General features: G+C 38.4%; 3 protein-coding genes across 6 annotated transcripts in view; 2 read left to right on the forward strand and 1 right to left on the reverse strand.

The window, feature by feature from the left end:
- Positions 1-6311, forward strand: part of ctdspl3 (CTD (carboxy-terminal domain, RNA polymerase II, polypeptide A) small phosphatase like 3) — a 6693-nt gene extending 382 nt beyond the window's left edge. The window contains exons 1-11 of one of the 4 annotated variants that reach the window (XM_053237866.1): positions 289-431; positions 1624-1741; positions 1924-2046; positions 2967-3075; positions 3171-3288; positions 3404-3490; positions 3637-3699; positions 5040-5119; positions 5228-5354; positions 5523-5618; positions 5881-6311. In XM_053237866.1, the coding sequence (XP_053093841.1) occupies positions 414-431; positions 1624-1741; positions 1924-2046; positions 2967-3075; positions 3171-3288; positions 3404-3490; positions 3637-3699; positions 5040-5119; positions 5228-5354; positions 5523-5618; positions 5881-5946 (1005 nt within the window). In that variant the 5' untranslated portion in view covers positions 289-413 and the 3' untranslated portion in view covers positions 5947-6311. Of the gene's footprint in view, positions 1-288; positions 432-1623; positions 1742-1923; positions 2047-2966; positions 3076-3170; positions 3289-3403; positions 3491-3636; positions 3700-5039; positions 5120-5227; positions 5355-5522; positions 5619-5880 lie in introns of those variants that run through there. The other 3 variants (XM_034308804.2, XM_053237865.1, XM_026925040.3) reach the window with 3 other exon arrangements.
- Positions 6312-10241: 3930 nt separating this feature from the next.
- Positions 10242-17083, forward strand: ndufs7 (NADH:ubiquinone oxidoreductase core subunit S7). Its single transcript, XM_026922030.3, has 8 exons — positions 10242-10341; positions 12415-12451; positions 12640-12708; positions 13094-13211; positions 13296-13475; positions 14776-14822; positions 16571-16659; positions 16839-17083. Exons 1-8 carry the CDS (start codon positions 10326-10328, stop codon positions 16934-16936), a joined length of 654 nt encoding a protein of 217 aa, XP_026777831.2. The 5' UTR covers positions 10242-10325; the 3' UTR covers positions 16937-17083.
- Positions 17084-18673: 1590 nt separating this feature from the next.
- gamt (guanidinoacetate N-methyltransferase) lies at positions 18674-22342 on the reverse strand. Its single transcript, XM_026922017.3, has 6 exons — positions 21851-22342; positions 20613-20758; positions 20446-20509; positions 20286-20353; positions 19165-19275; positions 18674-19072 (listed from the first exon to the last, which is right to left on the reverse strand). The coding sequence occupies exons 1-6, from the start codon at positions 22023-22025 to the stop codon at positions 18932-18934; spliced, it is 705 nt and encodes a 234-aa protein (XP_026777818.2). The 5' UTR covers positions 22026-22342; the 3' UTR covers positions 18674-18931.
- Positions 22343-27885: the final 5543 nt, after the last annotated feature.

The following is a 27885-nucleotide window of genomic DNA, read 5'->3' on the forward strand; positions in this document are numbered from 1 at the left end:
CACTGTGATAAACTATAGCCTTCTCTGAAATAACAGTAGTTTGCTAGCTTACTTTTAGCCTGCCGTTTCTACAGCAAGCTAACTAGTTATTATAACAGCACTGCTGTGTTTGTTATTGTAGCCTGTAGCTAGCTCGGCTAACTTGTTTGCTAATTAGCTAGCTAACAGTGCTTATAATACCCACCTGGCTTACAAGATAGCGCAGTACTAAATCTGGATATAGCTATTTTAGTGTAGTATATGGTACTTCTTTTTTTTTAGCCACCTAGCAGTAAGCTTCCAAGCCAATCATCAGATAAAAGTTTTGCTAACTGCGAAGGCCAGCTTCCTGTTAGCTGACTGCTGAGCTGGGCCTACAGGGCAACAGCGTCTGTCCGTTCATCTCATCTCTACAGCTGATTTCTGTACAGTTAATGTTTCTTTACATACAGGTCAGTTGAGTGAAACGTCTTGCAAATGACACATATTGATTTAGACTGAACTATAGATCAAGTACCGTTGGAAAGACTGTATAGTGAAATGCAGGCAGGTGGAAGTGTGTTCCTGATAGAATAGCAGTATGTACTACAAAATGTGACGTGTTTTCGTTCATATATATATATATATATATATGTGTGTGTGTGTGTGTGTGTATATACACACTGGGCACTTTATTAGGAACACCTGTACACTTGCTCATTCATGCAGTTATCTAATCAGTCAATTGTGTGGCAGCAGTGCAATGCATAAAATCATGCAGCTCTGAGCCAGCAGCTTAATGTTCACATCAGAATGGGGGAAAAATTTGATCTCTGTGATTTTGACAGAGGCATGGTTGCTGGTGCCAGACAGTTTGGTTTGAGTATTTCTCTAACTGCTTATTTCCTGGGATTTTCACACACAGCAGTCTCTAGAGTTTACTCAGAATGGTGCAATAAAGAAAAAACATCCAGTGAGCGGCAGTTGTGTGGATGGAAACACCATGTTGATGAGAGAGGACAACAGAGAATGGCCAGACTGGTGGTGTAATGGTGTGGGGAATGTTTTCTTGGCACACTTTGTGCCCATTAATACCAATCAATCATCACTTGAATGGCACAGCCTATTTGAGTATTGTTGTACCTCCCTTCATGGCCACAATTTACCGATCTTCTAATGGCTACTTCCAGCATGATAATGCACCATGTCACAAAGCAAAAGTCGTCTCAAACTGGTTTCATGAACATGACAATGAGTTCAGTGTTCTTCAGTGGCCTTCCCAGTCACCGGATCTGAATCCAGTAGAACACCTTTGGGATGTGGTAGAACGAATGTGGGAGATTCGCAGCATGAAAGTGCACCTGAAAAACCTGCATGAATTGCGCGATGCAATCATGACAACATGGACCAGAATCTCAAAGGAATGTTTCCAACATCTTGTGGAATCCATGCCAAGAAAAACTGAAGCTGTTTTGAGAGCAAAGGGAGGCTCTACCCAGTATTAGTATAGTGTTTCTATTAAAGTGTTCATAGTGTATAACTGGCATTAATAAAAAAAAAATGATGTGTTCTTTAATTAAATGTAAACATGGCCTCAGATTTATATTACTTATGTGTGAAAATGATTTGTAATTTTGTTATTTTCGTCGGTGTGTTTGTGTTTAGGATGTCCAAGTTTTAAAGGATTGCTCGAATTTGTACTGTGATGCCATCCCGACTGCAGTGAAGCGCCCACGCTTAAGACATGGAAGGAAAAGGGTTCTACCACTGCGGGAGTGTAAAGGTGAAAATGTGTTTAAACATTCAGTCACATTATATAGCCCTTACTTGCCTTCACAATGCTTTTTCATGATAATGGATCCTTTTGATGGGTAAAATTGTTTCATCTATGTATATGTAATCTGAAAGTAACATTTAGCTGTGGATTTTGAAAAGTTTTGAATTTAATCGATGATCTTTAATCAGCAGAGTCTGACTTCAAGACACCAGTGCGGCATCTCCGGGAAAGGCATTACTCGTCAGTCAACCCTGCTGCAGCACGTAGCCTTTACTCTCCTGTAGTGCGTTTCGTCACACCCACGAAAGACAGTAAGTACCTGAACTGCTGTCACAAGCATGCAACATGGCATTAAACCTTCTATTCAGTGTTGACACTCTTCACTAAGAGAATGTACGAGTCATTGTTTGCTGAAGGTTATACAAGTCACTAGATTGCCATATTTAGTATTCTGAGTAATTACAGTGCTTTCAACAGGCAGGTTTATATTTATATAGAAAAAAAAAAAAAAAACTTTAGACCTTTTAGAAAAGTTTTAGAAATATTTTCATATGAAGGTGATAGGACGGCTGAGGATCAGGATCTCCCTGATCATTGCAGATGCGTCTTCTTTTTTTTTTTTTTTTTTTTTTTGTGGATGCAATTATACAGAAAAGTTGTTTCATGTCAACTACAGAACATTAAATGAAATATCTTGTAGTTTGATGTGCTAAATTATGCTCTTTGTCTTGGGATACTGTTAAGTGTGCGATAGATGTAATTTTTCAGAAACATACAAATCATAAGACCAGGAAGTATTCAATAGTCTGTATTTTCTGTTTTGGTTACCTGTAGCAGACTGGAAAGCCAAAAAAAAAAAAAAAATAGTACTCATAAAGTTCTTGAAACCGTGCCAGCTACCTTTTTGTTTGTTTGTTTTTATTTTTGTTTTTACTAGAAATCATGTAGGTGTACTTTTTGTATTTTTTTTTTTTTAATTACAAAAAAGTCAACACTAAAGTGATTTTTTTTGTTGTTGTTGTTTTTTTAAAGGAGCCCTGCCAGTTAATCTGTATCTTGGCTACAGTGTCATTAATAAAGCATTTCTTCTACCACAAACCACAGCAAAAATTCTATGTGTAGAGACTGAAAATCAGTGAAAAACACTTCACTATTTTTTTTTTTTTTTTTATCAAAGCTGTGTATTTATCAGTGCTGCAGAATATCTGCTATCAGTATTTCTCTTTCATAGATGAGAGGACAAGGGGCGGTGCAGTGTTCAGCCCAGAACAGTGTGTGTTCGGATACAGTGCCGTCAGCTCCCTGTCAGAAGACGAGGAGAACGATGAGGTGTTCAGCCCGTGAGTGTCATTTTTCCCAGTACTAGGGTTTCATTGTGGAGTACAGCAGTATCTGCAGTATTTTATGTGTCTGTAACTCCACTGTAACTCCACAGATTCACATTCATCAAGAACATTCCAAACCAGTCGCAACAGTCCAGAGCAGTTTCTCCTCTCCGGGACATACCACCAAAGACCAGAAGTACACCTGCAGCCACCATGGTGCTTGATTTGGTGAGCTTTTCAAATATGTAATTTTTCACAGGCACCTGTTTATATTTGTGCATAAAATCTTTAGTTTGAATAGTTTTGATCATGTAACTGGACACTTATTGCTTCTGTTTCTTAGGATGAAACCCTCGTGTTCAGCTCCCTCAATAGAATCGAGGATGCAGAGTACACATTTAACACAATCTTTCAAGATCAAGAGTACAAGGTTACTGAGGCTTTTCTTTTAGACCAGCCATGCTGAAATTTCCATGCATGTACCAGTGTGTTTAGATGGAAAGGATGCTAAAAAAGTTTCAACTTTTATAGTGTATGCAATGCTTATTTACAGCTTTTTTTTTCTTTTACACACAGGTCTATGTGGTTCTCAGGCCATATGTGAATGAGTTTCTGCAAGCCATGGTGAAGCATTTTGAGGTAAATTGACTTAATTAATAAGCAGGCTAGATATGAAAAGATACATTTTAAATGATGCCTGCTACAAGCATATAAGTATTTCTAAGGTAGAAATGTCTATCTCCTGTTTGCCTGGTATTTGATGGTTGAAACCAAAAACTGGAACATCTGTACACTTGCACATTCTTGCAGTTATCTAATCATTCGATCATGTGGCAGCAGCAGAATGCAAAAAAATCATGCAGGTCTAGAGCTTCAGTTAATGTTCACATCAAAGATCAGGATGGGGGAAAAGTGTGATCACTGTGCCGTTAACTGTGGCAAGGTGGTTGGTGCCAGATGGGCTGGTTTGAGTATTTCAGCAACTGCTGATTTCCTGGGATTTCCACACACAACAGTCTAGAGATTACACAGAATGGTGCAAAAACAAACATCCTGTGTTCAAAGGGTCTGCAGGCTGAAACACCTTGTTGATAAGAGAGGTCAGAGGATAATGGCCAGACTGGTTTGAGCTGACAAGAAGTCTATAGTAACTCATATTAGCACTCTTTACAACACTGGTGAACAGAAAAGCATCTCAGAATGCACAAAATATCAAGCCTCGAGTTGGATGGGCTACAACAGCAGAAGACCATCAGGTTCCACTCCTGTCAGCCAGGAACAAGAATCTGAAGCTATCATGGGTACAGACTCACTGAAACTAGACAGCCTTTTTTTTTTTTTTTTTTTTTTTTTTTTAAACTGACAGTTGCCAGTCTTTATCTGTCCTGTTTTGATGAGATTATGCCCATGATAGCTTAAGAATCTTAAGGTTCTTGGCTGACAGGAGTGAAACCCAGTGTGGTCTTCTGCTGTTGTAGCCCATCCACCTCACAGTTTGATGTTTTGTGCATGCTGAGATGCTTTTCTGCTCACCACAGTTATAAAGAGTGATTGAGTTACTATATCCTTCCTGGCAATTTGAATCCAATCTGGCCATTTTCCTCTGACCTAACATTCTGTGTCTTTTTTTTTTTTTGGTACCATTCTCTGTATAATGAGATCAGCAGTTTCTGAAATACTCAAACCAGCCCTTCTGGTACCATCAACCATGCCACGATCAGTGTCAGAGATCACACTTTTTCCACATTCTGATGTTTGATGTGAATATTAACTGAAGCTCTTAACCTGTATTTGCATGAATTTTTTTGCATTGCACTGCTGTCACATGATTGGCTGTTTGAATAACTGCATAAACCTTGAAAATGCGATATTGTAACACCTCTACTCCACACTACGTATTATCAGGTTCAAACGTTTTATCTGCAACAACTGTAACTATTTCAGAAAGCGTTTCATGTTATTCCCCCCATCTTTTGTAGATGTTTGTTTACACTTCTGCTAAAAAGGAATATGCAGAAATGATAGTGGACATACTGGACCCAAGAAAAAAAATATTCAGGTAAGGTGCTTAATCTTTCTGTGTAAAATTGTATTACTATGATGATGATGATGATGAAGAATGTACCAAGAAAACAATCAAGTAATTTCCCATTTTCCCCCCCTAAAGACATCGTCTGTATCAGGATGACTGTGCATGCGTTCTTGGGCACTATATTAAGGACTTGGGTGTGCTGGAAAGAGATCTTTCAAAAACAGTGATTCTGGACAACGCACCCCATACTTTCCCATACCATGTATGAGTGCTTCCACAATCTTTGGTGGCTGTTTTTTTTTTCGTTTGTTTTTGGGGTTTTTTTGTAACAAAAGTGTACCCAAAATCATTTCACAAAGAATATTAGAACTTTATGACGAGAGTTTTGTTGGCACTACTGGTTACTTTAATCTGTTTTCCCCTCTTCCAGCTGATGAACACGATTCCCATAAAGAGCTGGTGTGGAGACAAAGAGGACAAGGAGCTCCAGAGGCTCATACCTTACTTGGAGAAGCTCGCCCAAGCTGTAAGTTCTCTCATTTGTCTTACTGTTGTTGGGAATGTTTGGTTAAATGTGTAACCATAAACGGTGTATAACCATAGAAAGTGTATAAACTGAACACAATAAAAAGTATTAGTTATCAGTTAACTGTTTAAAATAGTGTTCATAAATAACCATGTGTGCATTATTAGTTATCCCAAGAGCAACTAAATTCTTTATTGAACATTTGATATTTGATCAATATCATTACTTTATTTAATTAACTCTTAAATGTTTTTATTTTCAGAATGACTTCAGGACTGTGCTTAAGAGGAGGACAGATCATTTTCACAGCCTGCTCACTGAAGACTAAAATCCTGTGCCTTTTTTTTTTTTTTTTTGTATATATTTTCATGTACATAATAGTATAGTACTTTAGATGTAATATAGGCTGAATAATTTCAAAATGATAGCCATTTTTGCTATATATGCTTTAAAGGAAATACAGCTCAGCCTCATTTGGGGTGATTGCTTTAATTTGAAGTGTTGTGCTTCTTAAATTATTGTGAACATTTGATTTTGCTAATTTATTATTGCTGCTTTTTACATGACACTTTAAAATGATAGTGTATATAATTTTCACAGTTGTACACTGTTCAGATACCTACTTTTTAAAATGCCTGGATTCTGCCACTTCCTTAAATTTCTTCAAAAAAATAAACTTTGGTCTTTAACAGCTGTCTGTCTGGATGCCATTGTGTAGTTAACCAACAATTCCAAAGCGGTTAGGACAAACAGACAGAATTATACACATTGCTTTAGCTTTACTGCAAACGGTATTGATTCAGCTGAAGCCCAGTGCTTTAAAGGTACTCGCACAGTGAAATGAAATGCAGCATCGTGGATTGCTTTTGAAGGTGCCAGCAAAACATTCACTTCTGACACAAATTTACAAGGGTGGACTAAAGCAGTCAAAGATGGACGTGGGGGCCATGACAAAGGTAAACAAGCGGGGACTAAAGCTGTCTAAGGTGGACAGATGCAGACTAAAGCTGCCTAAGGTATACAAGGGCAAACTTAAGGTATCTAAGGTAGACAAGGGTGGAAAAAGGTGGCTGGGGAACTGGGAAAAAGGCGAACAATGGCGGGAAAAGGCAGAAAAGGGGGATGATGGCTGACAATGGCAGAAAAGGTTGCAAAACGGCAGACCATGGTGGTCAACAAAGGCAGAAAAACGACAGACGAGGGCGAACAACTGTGGGGGGGAAAAGGTGGAAAGAGGGACAAACAGAAAGAGTAAAAAAAAAAAAAAAAAAAAAAAAGGTGGATGAAGGAAGACAAACAAACGGGTGGAAAACAGTGGAAAAAGGTGGACAAATGGTGAACAAAGCCTGACAAATAGAAAAATTGCAGACAAAGGTAGAAAAATTACGGTCAAGGGAACAAAATGGACTTTGTCTACAATTTTTCTGCCTATGTCCGCTGTTTTTCTGCCTTTGTCCACTGATTGTCATTTTTCTGTCTTTGTCTGCTGTTTGTCCACCATTATTCTGCTATTTCCACCTTTGTCCACTGTTTTCCGTCGTTGTCTGCCATTTGTCCTCCTTTTATCTGCCTTTGTCTGTTGATTTTCTGCCATTGTCCATTGTTTGTCTGAAATTTTTCTGCCTAAATCTGCAGTTATTCAATGTTTGTCCGCCATTTTCCCACTTTGTCTGCCATTTGTCCACCATCATTCCACCTTTATCTGCCCTTTTGCCACCTCATCTGCTGCTTTTCTGCCTTTGTCCACAGTTTTCCTCCGTTTGTCTGCCTGTCTGGCCTTTTTCTGCCATTTTTCTGCCCTTTTTTCACTATTGTCTGTCATTTGCCCACCATTTTTCTGCCTTTGTCTGCCATTTGTAGACTTTTGTCTGCTGTTTTTCTGCTGTTTGTCAGCACAAAGGCAGAGAAGGGCAGACAAAGGTGGAAAAATGACAGAGAAAAACAGACAACTGGCAGACAAAGGCATACGAAGGCAGACAAGAGCACACAAAGTTGGTCAAGCGTGGACAAAGCCCTTAGGATTCCATGGCATTTCTGTGTTATGCCTGACTGTACCCAGAAGCCCAAAACTCCAAGAATGGGTTGCTTATTAACAGGGCCCAAAACAGCTTAGTTTATCACATAAAAGTCTCTGGTGTTATTATTATTTTATAAGTGATAGATTTTAGATCTAATAATTGGTTCTTTAATTCAAAATTAAATAAAAAAAATAAGAGCAAAGGATGCCAATAGCCTACTTTCTCCCAGTTTTCCTATTTCATTAGAACCAAGTCATCTAAATGGACATGGTCCTAGAGAATGGTGAGAGTTTTGTATTTTTCTAACACAGAATTAACAACAAAAAGCCCTTAATTCAATTAGAGATGAAACATGGGTGTTAAATCAGGCAGAAATCTAAATTCTTTAGTGCTCGCATCTCTGACATCCTTGCCGTATATCAAAAAAGAACAGAAAATCAGTTTACATGAAACTCAATTACATTGAAAGTGAAAGTGCAGTTGTATGAGCAATCAGTCTATCTTTATGTGAGACACAATTCTACATTTCTACATAATTGCTTTCATGAATACTTATGTGCAAGGTATGCAGATATAAATTATACTTGAAATATACATCGTCTGTTGGGTTCATGGAAGTTGAGAAGGTACTGATGGGTACTCTTAGTCCTTGACCTAGTGAACTACACTCTATGGACAGAAGGATGTGAACACCCCTCCTAATTACTGAGTTCAGGTGTTTCAGTCACAAATCAAGCATGTAAACTCCATAGACAAACACTGGCAGTACAATGGGTCATACTGTGGAGCTCAGAGCCTTCAAACGTGGCACTGTCATAGGATGCCACATTTGCCACAGGGCTGCTGTGCTAGATCTGCCCTGGCAACTGTATGTGCTGTTATTGTGAAATGAAAGCAGTTAAGAGCAACAACAGCTCAACCATGAAGCGGTAGACCATGCAAACTCATAGAACGGGGCTGTTGAACACTGAAGCGTATAGCGTGTAAAAATCACCTATCCTCTGCTGCGTCACTCACTACAGAGTTCCAGACTGCCTCTGGAAGCAACAACAGAGCAGCTGCACACAAACCTAAGATAGCTATGCGCAATGCCAAGTGTCGGGTGAAGTGGTGTAAAGCACGCCACCCCTGGACTCTGGAGCAGTGGAAACGTGTTCTCTGGACTGCTGAATCACGCTTCACTATCTGGCAGTCTGATGGATGAATCTGGGTTTAGTAGATACCAGGAGAACACCACCTACTGGAATGCATAGTGCTAACAGTAAAGTTTGGTGGGGGAGGGATAATGACCTGGGGCTGTTTTTCAGGGTTTGAGCTACACCCCTTAATTCCAGCAAAGGGCAAGTATTAATGAGCTAGCAGGTCTAAGCTTCCTGTCTATCAAAGATAAAAGAAATCAATATAAGGTTTCATTTTGGGCTTGAACATCATCTAGATTGTGGTTAACAAACACTTTGAGGAGTATTATTTTGGATTTTTGTGAAAATGAGTGCAACAGCACCACCAGCGGTCATAAAAAAACACACACAGAATGATATGAAGCAAGTCTGTAGGCTAACTGTAATGAACCAAGCACTATAAATTTATGCAGTGACAGTCATGTTAGGTAATTACACAGACTGATAAGCTGACTTTTTTTTTGCTAAAATGTGTTTGGAGGAGAAACTAAAAGTTGACAGACTGAGCACACACTGTCTAAAGTATAAATTACACAAAAGGATAGATGACAAAAAAAAGTAAGTTCATTGTTTTTTGGATTGAATGAAAGGGTTTTCTGTTTACTGTGTTTGCTATTCAGGGGAAATGCAGAATGAAAACAGTAGAGCATTCTACTGTAGAGCATCACCACCAGCTGCCATTGGCGAAGGGTAACGTTTATGCTACATATAAGGACATTTTAGACAATAGTATGCTTATAAGAAAGTGGCAACAGTTTGGGGAAGGCCCTTTACTGCATGACTGTGCACAAAGTGAGGTCCATAAAGACATGGTTTGAAGAGTGTGATGTCGAGGCACTCCAGTGGCCTGCACAGAGCCCTGACCTCAACCCCACTGAACACCTTTGGGATGAACTGGAACATCAGTTACAAGCCAGGCCTCCTCTCCCGACATCAGTGTCTGACTCACAAATGCTCTTGGGGCTGAATGAACACAAATTCCCTCAGACACACTGCAAAATCTTATAGAAAGCTGTTATAGCTAAGCGGGGGCCAAGAACATGTTAATGCCCATGTCCCACAGGCTCATATAGGTGTGATCAGGTGTCACACTTATCCAACCTTCAAAGAATGTCCATAATTTTTGGAGAACACTCAGCAGCATCTTCCAAGGTGAATGAAAGAAGTCATTTACAGCTCTCTGGATAACGTAAATTGAAAGTAAAATAAAGTTATAATGGGAATGCTACTTCCAATAGCAAAAACTCTAAATCTGAAAAGGGCCCACTGACTTTGGCTGAGCTGGTGATCAATGAATAATGACAGTGTGCAGGAATTTGGAGGGGAAACTGTTTTCCTCAGTAGGCAGACTTCATACTAACGAGGAGTGGAGGGTTTTAAGTAAACTGCAGTAATTGCTCTGGATTATTTTCCACATTATTTCCCACATCCAGCAGAGGGAGTCGTACATCCGGGTATCTCTATTTCCAAAACTAGAGAAGAACAAGCACCGGAAGTTGTGTTGTGTAAAGATGGCGGCGTTGGTCGGTGAGTATCGCAGCAGCTAAATCTTTCATGGTTTAGTTTAAAAAACAAAAAACAAACAAACAACAGAGCTGCGTGACTTACTCTCTAGTTTGACAAGTAATTAATTATTACCGCCCAATTATTTTGTTAAATTCAGTCGTTAGTGGTTCATCTTGTCGTTATCTTAGCATTTGGTTCCCTGACCTTGTTATGTAGCCAGCTGATAGCTAGCAGAGCTACAAAAGTGACATGTAACATAACCAAACCTGGGGATGTTTCCCAAATGTCTTCCTGCTCCTCATATAAGTGCATTACATTGGGCTTAAAATAATGCCATTTTACAGTTTGTGCACTCCAGTGTCTCTTCAATAACAAGCCATTTGGGGGTTAAAATAACTCTGAGCTAAGCAGCTAAAAAAACAAGTGACAACATTAGTGTAAAACACCAGTGTAACTTGCATGAGCAACATCTGAAGACCTTAAAACTGCTCAGTTCGTATTGGATGTAGGACCTGTTAATAGTGAAAGCCTGCAATAATGGTGCCTTCAGGTGCTCCTGGGAAGTTCGTGTCTGCGAGTTCAGAAGTCGTGATTACGACGTGGTGTGTGTTCACGTGGTTCTGGTAGCAAAAATGGAGGGTGTGAAACATTTTGGATTTTTTTTTTTCGTGTCATCAACTGTACTGAACAGTTAACATACAGATTTATTACAATACACACTCACCGCCCACTTTATTAGGAACACCATGCAGTTATCTAATCAGCCAATCATGTGGCTGCAGTGCAATGCATAAAATGCAGAAACAGTTCAAGAGCTTCAGTTACTGTTCACATCAAACACCAGAATGAAGAAAAAATGTGATCTCTGTGACTTTAACCATGGAATGGTCTTTTTCCAGTCTTCAAATGTCCAGTTTAGGTGAGCCTGTGCCCATGATAGCTTAAGATTCTTAAGGTTCTTGGCTGACAGGAGTGGATCCTGATGTGGTCTTCTGCTCTTCTGGCCCATCCACCTAAAGGTTCAATGTTTTGTGCATGCTGAAATGCTTTTCAGTTCACCACAGTTGTAAAGAATGATTATTTGAGTTATTGAGCATATCCTTCCTGGCAGTTTGAACCTGGCCATTTTCCTCTGACCTCTCTTATCAACAAGGTATTTCTGCCCATAGACCTGCTGCTCACTGGATGTTTTTTGTTTCTCACACCATTCTGTGTAAACGCAATTCTGTGTTCTGTGTGAAATCCTAGGAGCTCAGCAGTTTCTGAAATACTCAAACCAGCCCATCTGGTACCAACAACCATGCCACAGTTAAAGTCACACAGATCACACTTTTTCTTCATTCTGATGTTTGATGTGAACATTAACTGAAGCTCTTGACCTGCATCTGCATGATTTTATGCATTGTGCTGCTGTCACATGATTGGCTGTTTAGATAAACTGCATGAATGTACAGGTGTTTCTAATAAAGTGGACACTGAGTGTTTAATTACAATATTTCTGACAGGACTTGAAGGCAGTATAATCTAATCTTGGTAAATAAGAACTGACAAGGTGAAATATTCAAAACAAATTTGCCCCAAAACAGTTTTTTTGGCACAAGTAGTGCAGCAAAGCTTGTTTTATCTGTCATAGAGCTGGGAATAAACATAATAGTTTCATTACTTGGATTAACTTGTCACCTGAGGTAATGTACAGATTGTTGAGAAGATTATGCATTGATCCCACTTTTTCCAATTTTCACTACAATACTGACATTAGAGCTCTGGGTATTTCTAGTATCCAGTACTTATTCAGTGCTGACATTCTCATAGTAACCGAGCTGACTCTTCAAGCTCTTTTTGTTAAGTTGTACAAAAATTCAGAGGCATTATGGGAGCTTGAATTTATGTCTTGTGTTCACATTTAAGATCTGTGTCATGTTAACGTAACACATGCTCATGGCATACGGTACATCAATAAATTCAGTACCAAGCATTAAAGGTCAGTATCAGATCATTGTATCCCTAGTTGGAAAACTGCAAGTGACACTGTTAATAAGTTTAGTTACTTTGCACCATCTTACTGTTGGTAACAGTCATGTCCCTCTTTTTCAGCTCCTCGCCTTGCCACTCTTGGCTCCTTTTCACTAAGGTGAGACATGACAGATTACTTTATCGAGGTTGTACCTCCATTCAGACTGCTTCACTAGTTAATGACCTTGATATGGCATCATGTTGATGTACAGAGATACATGATAAAAGCTATTTTTATATATATTTTATATATATAAAAAGCTGTGACGATTTTCTAATCAAACATTGATTTTTCTAATCAAACAGACCCTTTTCTTCATTTGCTGCTCAGAAAACAGTTGTGCTCAAGAACACAAACAATGAAGAAGCTAAGAGGTATGAGAAGGTTGTGGAAATTGTGGATTTATAGATAGCTGTGGAATTATTGGCACCCTTGGTAAAGATGGGTAAAAAGCTTTTGGAAAGAAAAATATCTGCTGATAATTTAAACTCAAATGGAAAATATGAGTGGAAACCTTTAATTCAAGTAAATTTGGTCTGGGGAAAAAACAGCTTATAAAAAAATAAGTTGAGTTAATAAGCCATGGTTATGACTTCTGTTTCACTGTGCTTTTAATATGAGGTGACACACAGGCTAAATATCTTTAGCTATTCTTCAGGAAAATATAGAATACACACCGATGACAATAATTCAGTTTATTACCTGCTGGGGGAGCTGTGTGAACTGTAACCACAGCTGTCCTTTCTGTCCATCTCGTAGCCTGGTACCATTCAGAGAGAAAAGCACTGCTGTGGCATCGAAACCCACCACAGCAGTCAGCAGCAAAGGTGAATACGTCATCACCAAGCTCGATGACCTGGTGAACTGGGCACGCAGAGTAAGTATCATTCACTTTTGGCTCACTTTCTTGTTTTATTGAACAGAAATGACAGTTTGTGATACTTTCCTGCCTGTTACCTAGAGCTCCTTGTGGCCCATGACCTTTGGCTTGGCGTGTTGCGCTGTGGAGATGATGCACATGGCGGCACCTCGCTATGACATGGATCGCTTTGGAGTTGTGTTCAGAGCCAGCCCTAGACAGGCTGACGTCATGATCGTCGCTGGAACGCTCACCAACAAGATGGCCCCCGCTTTACGCAAGGTGTGATGTGGAATTATTGTTACATAAGGCTGTATGATTAATATTCATACATATTGTACTGTATGAAAGGGGGGAAATTCAAAAGGGCAATTTGGCAGACATCAGCATTTGTTAAAAGACTGGTTTTTCACTTTAATTAAAATTTGATTCAGTTGGTAGTATATGTTTAGAAAAAGTAACCTAGAAAAATAATTAATTGAAATATTTAATCTACTGAAAATGCTTTATTGAAGTCAACACATCTTGTTCCAATGTAGTTATTAATCACAGTATACAAACATGGTAAATTGGTGCATGTCTTAGGTAAGTATTAAAACGTAAGAGCAGCATTTCAGAATGTTTTTAGCCTAGGATTTTATTTTATCACCTATCTTTGACATAATAGAGGAGTGGCATATTCATTGTCATGTTTCTGATTAGTTCCAAGATGTTATCCCATCAGACTGAATGACATTGCAAGAATGGAAAAAAAAGAACACCATTGCTGACACTGACTCTTAACCTTTTCTGTTCTGAAGGATCAAGCAATCATTCAGGCTCTTTTAATCCTGAGTAATTTAAAATTAAGCTTGTTAACCTGGAAGTTTGACGTTACTTACACATCACACCATTCAGCTTCTTTTATCAAGCTGGATATAAAAAAATTATTCATAAATCATTCACAGGAGCATTTACACAAGAAATGTGATTCATGAAAATCCAGTTAGTTCAGAAAAACTGTTCATATCCTACAAGAGCTCCTGAGTTTGTGTAAATTTACACTTACTGTCCACTTTAATAGGAACACCTGTACACCTGCTCATTTATGCAGTTATCCAATCAGCCAGTCATGTGACAGCAGCACAATGCGTACAGTCATGCAGATACAGGTCAAGAGCTTCAGTTAATGTTCACATCAAATGAATAATTTTTTTATATCCAGCTTGATAAAAGAAGCTGAATGGTGTGATGTGTAAGTAACTTCAAACTTCCAGTTTAACAAGCTTAATTTTAAATTACTAAGGATTAAAAGAGCCTGAATGATTGCTTGATCCTTCAGAACAGAAAAGGTTAAGAGTCAGTGTCAGCAATGGTGTTCTTTTTTTCCCATCAGAATGTGGGAAAATGTGATCCCTGGAGATTTTAACCGTGGCATGGTTGCTGGTGCCAGATGGACTGGTTTGAGTATTTCAGAAACTGCTGATCTCCTGGGATTTGCACACACACAACAGTCCCTAGTTCAAGACAGAGATGCATTCTTTTTAACTGATTGTGTAGAGATGCTATGAGACCATTTAAAAATCACTTTTTGTTGCTGTAGGTGTACGATCAGATGCCTGAGCCCAGATATGTCATTTCTATGGGAAGGTAAGGATAAATATTTGTCTCCCTCAGGCCACCTGATGCTACAATATTAGAAAAATCAGTTTATTTAACCCAAATATAGCAGTACAGGGTTATAGTCTTCTGGAATAACTGATTAGTAACGACTCATTTCTAGAACTATGACTTATGTAAATTAAGGGGTGGAGTGGTTTCTCCATGTCACTACAAATAGAATACAGCACTTACATGCAGCTGCAATGGCCATTTATCATTTCTCTACAAAACAATAGATGCAACAAATAGTTTTAAGCCACAAATAGATTTAAGCAACAAATCCAGCAAGATGTGAAATTAGGTAGGTCCTTTTGATCATCCAGACAACCTCTACCAAAAATATGAAGCATATTTTAAAGAAGGGCAGGAGCAGAGCAGACTGAAAATTACTAGCGCTGAGCGAGTGTTTCAGTTATAAGAGCAGCTGCGTCATATGTCTGTGTACTTCCTGTCTAGTGCTGCATTAATTTGGGTGCTTTAATAAGCACAAGTTTGCATACCACTGTTTCCGAAGTATGAAACAAGAAAGTTAGGTTTTTATAGGAATAATTCTTTCATTATCACAAATAATAATACAATAACAACAAGAAGTGAAAATATTTAAACAGTGTATATTCAGTTAGGAATAAAACACGACGTGGCATAAAGTTATAGGAAAGTTAGCAATGACAGGCTGGCGTAATGTGAAGTGGATAGCCCCAATTGATTAATATTCTATAGTAGAAAGTGTTTTATTCCACTTATGCCACAGCAGTTTGCCAATGAATGCAATTATTTATTTATTAAAGAACAACACAATACTTTTTATCAGTACATTTAACAACTGTTAGTTCCCATTATAGTAGTTATAAATGGCTATACACTTCTTCTTTTTTCCTTTCCCTTTTTTTCTCTCTTAAACATAATAAAATGGTAAACATGCAGCATAAGGTAATGGAAAAATTGCAAAACGATGACTTTCCCGTGGTGGAATCACCTGCACTGACCGAAGACTTATTTCATAAACGTATAAACTAAATGTATAACTAATGAAAGCTTAACCAGCAACGTTTATACATTGGTACATAATTTTCTTTGTTAAATAGCAACAATTTTCTTCATAAATAACACTTCTGTTTATTTTTAGGCTCTGAATGTGTTGAGTGTCTGCCATATAGTTCCCAGAAAATGGGTTGTTTCTATTAAAACAATACCATCATAAAATTAATATATTAATATGACCTTGGGATTTACATTGCAGTCAATACTACTGTCAGAGCTGCTATTATAAAAATTTAATTAACACCTTCTGACCAATCAGATTCAAGTATTTAACAGCGCTGTGGTGTACAGTGTTTATAGTGAAGCAATGAGAATTATATTTCTGTATGTGAAATAAATGTAGACATTTTCTGGTCTCTGGGGTAAAAGCAGTCCTTTAAACACTCTCTGCCCCACTTACTACTCTGTTCCACTTACACCCAATGCATCATCCAAAATGGCTAATGTTGTGTATGGAGTAGTCTCTGCACTTCACCATATGAAAGGCGATATGAAACAAACAAAAAAATACAATGTGAAATGCATCCAGATAAAACAATTTTTACTCCCTAATTGCTGAGGAAGGGGATGACATTTGTCACATGGGATTTTAGTGATGGCTTTCAAAAGTATTGGGCCACTAAAAGAGCTTGCCATACTGCTCAGTGGTAGAATTTTATTATATATGATATGATGTGTCTTTTTGCTGTTTGTAGTTGTGCTAATGGTGGAGGATACTATCACTATTCCTACTCAGTGGTCAGAGGCTGTGACAGAATTGTTCCTGTGGATATTTATGTTCCAGGTATGTCACTAAAATCGTTTTAAACCTTTTTAATGAACCATTTCAGTGTAACAGTTTTGAATTCAAGTTTACAGTATTCTGCAATCATATCTACTTGTGCAAAACTAAGTATGAAAAATCTAACAAGTAATTAACAGTTTAAAACATGACAATCTGATTTGTTTGTTTTTTTCTCGAAGGCTGTCCGCCAACCGCCGAGGCTCTGCTTTATGGAACTCTGCAGTTACAGAGGAAAATTAAGCGGGAAAAGAAAATGAGAATTTGGTATCGCAAATGAGATGTGCTATCACAGGTGATCTGTTGTAAATGTTTTATTTAACGGTGGTAATTTGTTGTACTTGGAAGGCTATCAGGAGCTGCTTGTGGGTCTGCTCAATCTCCTCCTCTTTACAGTTACAATAAAGGACTATCAATTGTATCAGTACTCTATTGACCTTGAATGGTTTTTTTTTTTTTTTTTTTTTTAAATAAACTTGGGGGGTGGGTTGTTACACATTCTAAAACCCCAAACAACAGAAAAAGACAGATTTGACAGCTTGGCCATTCACTGTGCCAAAGTGTAGTTGGACTATCTTTATTGCATATGTTGCTTTCCCATCTCATGATTGATAATATAATCTGTGGAAGTTGGAGTTTCGCTGAAGGTTGTCAGGTGGTGATTTGATAGGCACAGATAGTAAAATACTACTTATAATTCAAATAAATGATTTTGAAACGAAAACAATGTATAACTCATTAGATAAGATTCTTGTGGTACATATTCTGGCAATGCACAACCCACAACGTGACTAATGTTAAATAAACATAAACTAACCTTTATTTAATGGCTGCCCACATAACCAAACAGCCAAGTATCCCAATAAAATTTTAATAACTTTTCTAAACCTTACTCTTCTCCCAATTTGTCAATTCCCACCCATTAGCTAGCTATCCCCCATCACACAACATTTTTATTTTTACTGAAAATACAGAGGAGTTTGAGTACAAACCTTAGTAGACAGTGTTAAAACACACACACACACAAGCAGTCATGCATTTTCTGGGGCTGAATGTCAAATATCCTTCTACACTATGCGTGAGGGCACTAGTTATTGTGTTCAGCTGTATTAGTTTATGTCCTATGTAGGGCACAAACAAAGTGAATAAGAAGTCTTTTCTTTTTTTGCCTCCACCAGTTTGATGGCTTTTACTTGGATCACAGGAAAAAAATGTATTTAAATGTATTCAATCTAGATAGTGACAAGAAAATGTTACTTTGAGTATATAAATAAAAAAAAGAATATGAAGCATTAAATTGCTGTTTAAAACTGCTTACATTGTTTAAATGGTTGGCCTCTTAAATGTGCCAGAATAAGGACACAATCTATTGTACCACTGAATATGTCTGTGCCAATTCCAGCCAGAGTCATTAATCCAGACGTCTGAGTGACTGTTTAAACAATCAATGGACTGCACTATTTTAACCCTGCTTGCATGGTACCTGAGTAAAAAGTGTGACTAAATTCAGCACAGGTACTTCAGTACAGCACGGCTCGCATGGTGGTGGAAATAGCGACAGCGTGGAGGATGACTGGTAATCATGAATGAGCCGAGTTGTGCCACTCGGTCCAGTGGAAGAACGCTACGTGACACTTCGTTGTCTAAATGGGTTGTCTGATGTCTAAATGGGCGTGTTTTTCTTCAAATGCTTAAAGCAATCAATGCCTCAAAACACTGTCCTCTTTTTTCCTCCTTGTGAGAAGGCAGCACTCACTGCTCATTTAGTCTGAATGCCATTTTTGTAATTATAAGGTCAGATTTTAGAACCAGTTTCATTTTCCAGACTAATTGGAAATGGCATCATGTAGGTCTGATACTGTACAGTCTTGAGAGATTATGGACTTCTTGCCACATTTGTAAACATACTGCAAATGCTTCTATGTAAATTGGGAAAGCCATGTAAAATCACGGTCTTATTATTAGTGTTGATGTGAACGCAGTGTAACTGTTCATTATCAAGACCATAATCTTCAAATTGTTGATTCTAGACAAGGAATTTATCATTGTGAAATAATATTTTGATCATAATTATATAGTCTTGTGCTTTTTATTTGCATGAATATTTATGCACATTTCATGACTCCCACCACAGAATTTCAATTATACAAAATTTTAGGATTTTTTTTTTTTTTTTTTTACACTGTTCCTGTACAACAGATAGCATTTTTAAAAAATTCTAAGACACAAAAAGCACAGTAGACAGGTATGTATGCAGGCAGCTTGGGCCTGTAGCTTATTCTTTAAGTATAGTTGGTGTGATCATTTTGTTGAAGGAATAGTATTTGCAATCACTTGGTGGATTGATGTCCATCAGCGTGGTGCTAATATTCTCCTTTTTGAATCCAGCTTCTAGCAGCTGAGGCACCTGTGTTTCCTGAAAAAGAAGCACGCACACTCTTGGTAATTCTCTTGACTGTGTAATGTCTGTGAGATTTAATATAAATTCACTGGGCTTAGAATACGCACCTGGAACATTTTGTCGATATTGTTGTATTTGGACTTGAGCAGCTCGCCCCAGGAGGTGAGGTTGCAGTAGGTGAGGACGCCACCAGACTTCAGCAGCCTCTTAGCATGAGCCTGGACCATATTTAAATGATAGTGAAAAAAGGAAGAATGATAAAAGTAGAAAATAGTGATGTCATCTTACATTTGTGCAGTGATGGCTCATCCATAGGGGGAAGTGGGGCAGAGAATGTTAATCTTCATAAAGTCCTCATTCACAACTACATACATTTTAAATTCTGTTGAAATGTTAACTACATGTTTTGAATGACCAATAATTTTGTGTTGCTGGTTGACAGATATAAGCCATGTTCCTTTGATCTGCTCGCCTTTCTAGATGTTGCACAATCGTGAGACCGGACACTCAGTGCCCCATTTAGTGCTATTGAGTTTTCATTGCACCTAGTGGTCAAAAATAGGAACTGCAAAGAGTGCTAATAGAGGACCATTGAGGCAGGCATCACGCTGCCCCATGCTCGCTCTATTAACAGAATATTACTTTATAGCAAATAATTGGAATTACACACTAATAAATTAACACAAACAAAGGCAAAGTGCAAGTGCCGACAGTGTGTCTATGATGTACAGAATTATTTCTATTGTAAAATACACTACAAAGACTAAGAGAGTGAAATGGGGATTATGGAGTGGATAATATCCGTACAGCAGAAGTGCGGGTGCCCCAAAGTGACTTTGTTTCCGCAGGCAAAGGCAACATAAATGTGTCTCCTTTCGCAACATTTGATTTTTTTGGGCTACTTTCAAGTTTGTTTGTTCATTTTTTGTAGTTTGTGTATTTTTTCTGTAGTTTTTGTGATGTATTTGGGCTGAAAATTTTGCAAAAACAAACCAGAACTGCTGGACTGTGTGCTGGATGACTGCATGTTTTCGACTCTCAACTGTGACACGGTTCTCGAGAAATTTAATAGAGAGTACCCTATAGCAAAAGTCAACTGCGATAACCTCTTGACTTAATTTTGTTTGAAGAACATAAATGTTGTCCTGCCCCACCCAAGCTCTATGGTAATGAGTCGCTGCTGCACTTGTATATCTTTATAGATGTCTAGGATACTTTATCACTATACCTTAATGAAGTTAAACTGGTGAGTGTGCCATGTTTCCTCTGACAAGGGATATGTGTCATAAAGGATTCCTGTAACAAAACGGCATATAAGCACTTTTCTTTTTACTCTAACCATAATTTGATTGTGTCATGAAGTACACTGTGATTGTCATTTCTCTAACCATCAAAGTGACCATCAGGGAGGGTAGGAATCACGTCTTCCCACAGGCCTTTAAGAGGAACAATCTGTATGGGTCAAAAAAACATAGAAACTAATCTCACCCTATTTGACAAAATGAATTAAATGTGCAAAGAATAAACCTTTTTTTTTTTTTTTTAAAATCTATACCTTGTGTGGCTGAGATTTGGCCCATTCTTGCAACCTCTGGTACACACCCTCATTGCACTCAATGATCCAGTGTTCCTCGATAGGAAAAGATTCAATTTTGGTGGCAGCTATGGCCATGCCAAAGCCAATCTCAAGGACACGTCCACCTACACAGCAGAACATAAGAAAGTGACTTTAATAGGGTAACTTATCATTGGAAATGATTACTGCTACTTAATGATTACACTACTACTCAAGCAAATGATTAAATAATTTTGCATGATTGACTGCTTGACTGTAAGTCCTCAAACCTAGTTAAAAGTGGACATGAGAAACACTACACGAGGTGTAGTGTACACCATGGTATTTCGGAGAAGGATAAAAATAGACAAGTGAAACAGTAAACAGTGACCCTACGGCTCCTTAATCAGGGTTTGAATGTGATTTTGGGACCCCTTCTGCAATACTTTGCAAAGAAAAAAAATAGATTGCCATTTAATTGTGAAACTATTAAATATATTATAAATGTAATAATAAAAATTATTTTCACAAATTAAGAAAAGTGTGAGTATTAATGTTGTAGGTACAGAACCATTTAAACATGTGTGATTTTATTTCCTTTAGTGTTGATAGGCCTTAGGATCCCAGAGGTTTTATTTATTTATTTATTTTTTTACTTTGTTACAGTGCTGGAAATTACAACCCATCCTTTTCAAAGCTATTATATTTACATTGAATGGGTTTAAAACAAACCCATTGGATTAAAAAAAAAGTTGAGCAATAAAAAGTTCTAAGGCTGCAATAAATGTACACTGTAAATGTATTTGCATGGTTGGATAATTTTTGGAGGTTTGTGATATGTATTTTACAGTTAATGGTTTGAGGGGGTGAAAGGTTTCAGATCCTCTGTTAAACATATGGAAGCAACCTTTCACCTGTAAGATCGTGCATTTGGATTCAGGCTTTGTGTGTGTCACTGCACAAGTGTGCATGAGGGGAAAATAAAGGGAGGCTGATCATTCAAAAAGGCTGAATCTGCTTTATATAGTGTTGTCATTATGCACACATGCATGTTGTGACTGCCATTTTCCAAACTGTATGTCAAGTTTGCATTGTGTGTGCATGTTATGTCAAACCTATTGGTTACATTGGAACTTTCTAAACTATATAAATTTTGCATTATGTGCAGCATTAATATTCATGTGTCAATCAGGATTGGAGGACTGGTCTGGGAAGGCATTAAGCCATAATTCCTTTACCTTTAGACGCTGCGACAGCTGCGAGAGAGTGCATGTACGGAGTCTCCCAGCGCTCCATGACAGGTTTCCCCAGAATCTCGAGGTGTGTGTCGGTCTCATTGTAATCGGCGCTCGCGTCGTGCCAGCCTTGCTTGCAGTTCTCCCCTTTGGAGAAGATCGGCTGTTCGGTGGTCATTGCTACTATTTAATATATTGCTAGTAGTTGTTGTTGCTTTTGTTTTTGGGAGGGAGTAGCTGTGTGTCCTGGCACGATGGCTGAAAAAGAGCAAGCTGCCTTTGCCTCGAGTGTTATATGTTGAAAGAAGTGCTGATTCCGCAGGAGGTTGTACAGTAATCTGTACTTTAACTGGGCCACTGTGATAAGCAGCAAGAAGGAGGCGGTCACATTGCTAAGACAGCTGCAGCTGCACGTTCACAATGTCAAGAGAACAGCTGTAACTTTCACGTGGACTCGCGCTCTGTAGCGCGCGCTAGTTTGGTATCCTTCCGCCGGGGTGTCACTCCGAGACTACGTCCAAACATAGTCTTACTACAGTACTAAACGTCAAAAATAGACATCTGACATACGGTTTAGTACACTAAAATGACCTTTAGACCGCAGTATAATCCGTCTACAAAGCGCACAGCACAGAAAGCTGGTCTTTGAGTGCATATGCTAATAAGGGCAGCGCTCATGTGAGTGCCTCTAACACCATAGATGGAAATGTGGGCGTGTCTTTGTGGACGAAGGAAGTAATTGGCATTTTTAGCTAGTTAGCTAACATGAACTAAGCTGACAGGATTTCTCAGATTTTTAAGTGATATTCATAAACAGGGCTGTGAACAGGTTCAAAGTTTTAGTGAGGTCAACTTTGAGGAAATTGTACTTTGAGAAAACTTTGAGCATCATATTATTAACACAACATGTCAATGGGTAATACATCCATTTTTAATTTTTAATATCTGTTATGTTATCCTTCCATAGTCTTCCATAAACTGCTCTGACTTAAGTCTAATTATATTGAGTTAAATATTTTGGGCTTACAAGATATCCTAAGTTAGCCCACCTGTGGATTTTAGACTCCAAATATAATAAACTTCATAATATCTTAGGGCTTATTGTGAAGTTTGCTTTCATATTTCTTAAATTTACACATTGTATTGACTTCATATTAAAAGAGAACATAGGTAGTGTAATATTCCTTTACAAGAATATAGCCTACCATTTATTTAGTCTATTTATTGAATCACTATTCCTTACAGGGCATATTTTTTCAAAACTCTCACAGTGAATTGATTTATTAAAGAACAAGATATTACCATTAATAATTTGTCTATTTTATCTAGTTATTGTATGTTATAGAACTAAGATGTTGATTATTTTGTATATACTGCTAGCCAGCTAGTTCACCTGACAAGATTTATGAGATGATAATAATCAGTAATAGTCATAAATATTTATAATGTTCACTGGACGGGATATTACAATTAAATTCAGTTCAATTTCATTTGTACAGCTCTTTTAAGAATAGCCATTTTACAGAAGTCCAGGCATAGATTCATATTTAGATCCCTAATGAGTAGGCCAGAGATGACAATGGCAAGGAAAAACTCCCTGAGTCAGAGACTTGCCATTATAGTGAGACTTGGGCATAAACTGTTTTTGGTAAGTGCAATTCAATTCAATTAAATTTTATTTGTATAGTGCTTTTAACAATGGACATTGTCACAAAGCAGGTTTAGAGAAATAATTGGATTCAAAATATATTGTAAATAACTGAATTTATCCCTAATGAGCAAGTCAGAGGCGACGGTGTCAAGGAAAAACTCCCTGAGATGATATGAGGAAGAAACCTTGAGAGGAACCAGACTCAAAAGGGAACCCATCCTCATCTGGGTGCAAAGGATAGTGCAATTATTTAAAAAAAAATACCTCCCATTATTGTGTCCTATATGGACAAATAGTGCAAATGTGTATCCAGTAAACTCATAACAGTTTTCGCAAGAAGTCCGGATGGTTAAACTCTATCCACTGATGGAGTCCTGAGCACAAAGCTCCTTGTGGCAACTGCAGCCCCAAAGCCACCACAGCAATCACAGCAATCTTGAGGGTATCCATGTGGGACCATCCACAGCAGCAGAGAGTGAGTCACAAGTGCAGAAGCTCCAAGCAGAAGAAGTAATAGGATGAATCAGGTAGGTCTAGAGGGCAAGAGATGCCATAGCAGTAAAAGTGTATCAGAAAACCTCTCTGACTGTGATCAAAAACTACCCAGAAACATTGGCAGGGCATGTTTTTGAGTCCATATGGGCTTAAAAACACACCTACCAGTCTGCAGACAGACCCATCTTCTTTAGGTAGCCCAAGATGAGGATACATAAAGTAGTCCATTGTAGCTATAAATAATACAGTCAGGATTAAAGCCATTTCTCTTTGAGACATAAGATCTGTGATGCTTTAGCAAAGCAGGCTTGCAGCAGATCAATAGATTTGAAGTGCCGTGTTCTTTAAGTGCTCTGTTCTTTGCACAGTTTGAATTGTGTCAGAGAGGAACCCAGAAAAGATGTAAATTATTTGAATACATCAATAATCCAGTGTACACTGCACTGTGAAATACTGGAAACCAAGTGTTCAGCTCTAAAACCAATGCCATCTGTCAGCTGGTTTTGAGATTAACCACTTACATTGAACTAATTAGGACAAAGATATTCTTTACTGTCAGAGATATGAAGAAGAGACAGTTCCTGACCAAACACAGGAACTACTATACTAAGAAATACTGTGATTTGACAGCACAAAATAGGCATACAGAAGCCACTCAAAAAAAACAAACAAACTATATATATATATATATATATATATATATATAAATAAAACTGTCAGTTATTATATACTGTATAACAGCAAGTGAACAGTCAGTTCTTGAAGTTGATGTGTTGGAAGCAGGAAAAATGGGCATGCATAAGGATCCGAGCGACTTTGACAAAATCTGACGGCTGACAACTGGATCAGAGCATCTCCAAAACAGCAGGTCTTTTTGGGTGTTCCTGGTATACAGTGGATAGTACCTACCAAAAGTGGTCCAAGGAAGGACAATCAGTAAACCGGCGACAGGGTCATGGGTGCCCAAGGGTCTTTGATGCACTTGGGGGGCGAAGGCTAGCCTGTCTGGTCTGATCCCACAGAAGAGCTACTGTAGCACAGATTGCTGAAAAAGTAACACAGTGCATTGCAGCTTGCTGTCCACCGCTGAAAGCGCCTGCAATGGGCATGTGAGCATCAGAACTCTACCTGGTCTGATGAATCACGTTTTCTTTTACATCATGTGGACAGCCAGGTGCGTGTGCGTTGCTTACCTGGGGAAGAGATGGCACCTGGATGCACTATGGGAAGAAGGAAAGCCAGCGGAGGCAGTGTGATGCTCTGGGCAATGTTCTGCTGGGAAACTTTGGCATTCATGTGGATGTTACTTTGACACGTACCACCTATCTAAACATTGTTGCAGACCAAGTACATCCTTTCATGGCAAAGGTATTTCCTAATGGAAGTGGCCATTATCCTCTTTCAGCAGGATAATGGGCCCTGCTACACTGCAAAAATTGTTCAGGAATGGTTTGAGGAACATATTTGTCTGAGCTCTTAACCCCCTACACACCAGCATGTGATCTCTGCTCTTTCGAACCTGGTCTTTTAACTGTTCCATCAACCCGTCTTAGAACTATGGGTGATAGGGCTTTCTCTGCATTGGCTCCAAAACTATGGAATTCTCTGCCCTCTGAGATTAGAAGTGCAGAATCTCTTAGTGTTTTTAAATCTTCTCTTAAAACATACTTTTTTGGGGTAGCTTTTATGGGATCCATGTGATTAATTTGCTTTTATTTATACTTGCTCTGTTAAGAATGGTTCTTATTTCTATTTTTGTATTTTATCTCTGCTTGTATTTTAATTTCATTGTATCATAATTTCACTGTATCCTAATTTATGTAAAGCACTTTGAGATGCTACTTTAAAGGCGCTATATAAAATAAAGTTTATTACTATTATTATTATTATTATTATTATTATTATTATTATTATGACAAAGAATTCAAGGTGTTAACTTGGCCTCTGAACTCCCCAGATCTCAATCCGATCGAACATCTGTGGGATGTGCTGGACAAACAAGTCCGATCCATAGAGACCCCACCTCACAACTTACAGAACTTAAAGGATCTAATGTCTTGGTGCCAGATACCACAGCACACCTTCAGAGGTCTTGTGGAGTCCATGCCTCGAAAGTCAGAGCTGTTTAGGTAGCACAAAGGGGAGCTATACAATATTAGGCAGGGGGTTTTAATGTTATGGCTGATCGGTGTGTGTATGTGTGTATATACAGTCAGGTCTGGAAGTATTTGGACAATGACAGATTTTTTGTGATTTTGCCTTTATACACAACCACAATGGATTTGAAATAAAACAATCAAGATGTGATCGAAGTGTAGACTTTCAGCTTTATTTTACGAGGTTCCACAAAAGTATGGCATTTACCATTTAGGAATTACAGCCATTTTCAACAAAGTACCTGTAAATATAATCATAATTTTAATACTTGGATGAAAATCCTTTGCAGTCAATGACTGCCTGAAGTCTGGAGCCCATGTTCTCAAAACCCAAATTCTGAGTTTCCTCCCTGGAGATGCTTTGCCAGGCCTTCGCTGCAGCCACCTTCAGTTGCTGCTTTTTTTTTTTTTCTTTCTGCCTTCAGTCTTGCCTTCAGTAATTGAATAGCATGCTCTATTGGGTTGAGATCAGGCAACTGACTTGACCATTGAAGAATATTAATTTCTTTGTCTTGAAAAAGTCTTGAGTTGCTTTCGCAGTATGTTTAGGGTCATTATCCACCTGCACTGTGAAGCGGCGTCCTATCAGTTTTGTAGCATTTGGCTGAATGTGAGCAGAGAGTATAGCTCTATACACCTCAGAATTCATCTTCTGTCAGCAGTCACATCATCAATAAACACCAGTGAACCCGTTCCATTGGCAGCCATACATGCCCATGCCATAACACCGCCTCCACCATGTTTGACACATGATGTGTTATACTTTGGATCATGAGCTGTTCCTTTCTTTCCATACTTTTCTCTTCCCATCATTCTGGTACAAGTAAATCTTGGTTTCATCAGTCCAAAGAATCTTATTTCAGAACATGGGAGGCTTTTTTTAGATGTTGTCTGGCAAACGCTAATCTGGCTTTCCTGTTCTTGAATGTTACCAGTGGTTTGCACCTTGTTATAAACCCTCTGTATTTACATTCATGAAGCCGTCTCTTGATAGTAGATTTTGACAATGATACTCCTACCTTCTCCAGAGTATTCTTGACTTCTGTTGATGTTGTGAAGGGGTTTCTCTTCACCAAGGAAAGGATTCTGCGATCATCCACTTTAGTTGTCTTCCGTGGTCTTCCAGGCCTTTCAATGTTGTTGAGCAGTGCTTTCTTTCTTTTTAAGAATGTACCCAACTGTTGATTTGGCCACTCCTAAGGTTTTTGCTATCTCTCTTTATGTTGTTTTTTCATCCTAATGATGGCCTCCGTCACTTGCATTGAGATCTCCTTGGATTTCATATTGGTAGCTCCAGTCGAACAGCTGCCAAATGCCAACTCAATACCTGATATCAACTCCAGACCTTTTATCTGCTTCATTTGTCTTGAAGTAACGAGGGAATGGACCGCACCTGGTCAATTAACTTCTTGTCAGTCAATTGTCCATATACCTTTGAGCCCCTGAAAATGGAGGTACCTTGTTGAAAATGGGTGTAATTCTTAAATGGTAAATGCCATATTTTTGTGGAACCTCTTAAAATAAAGCTGAAAGTCTATATATATATATAGTACAATGGAATGAAACATCCAGATGGACATGCTGACACTAAGCCTCTGGGCTTGTTTGTCTCTTCCTACCTCCACCAATGGCTGTCTCAATTAAAGAAAACCTTTATGGACCCCTCCCAAAGGGTTGACTTCATCCTGCAGCAGATGGCAAAAGTGTGCAGATAGCTGTTGCAGTTGTCTCACTGT

Source organism: Pangasianodon hypophthalmus, chromosome 11, assembly GCF_027358585.1.
Source record: "Pangasianodon hypophthalmus isolate fPanHyp1 chromosome 11, fPanHyp1.pri, whole genome shotgun sequence".
Taxonomy (NCBI): Eukaryota; Metazoa; Chordata; class Actinopteri; order Siluriformes; family Pangasiidae; genus Pangasianodon; species Pangasianodon hypophthalmus.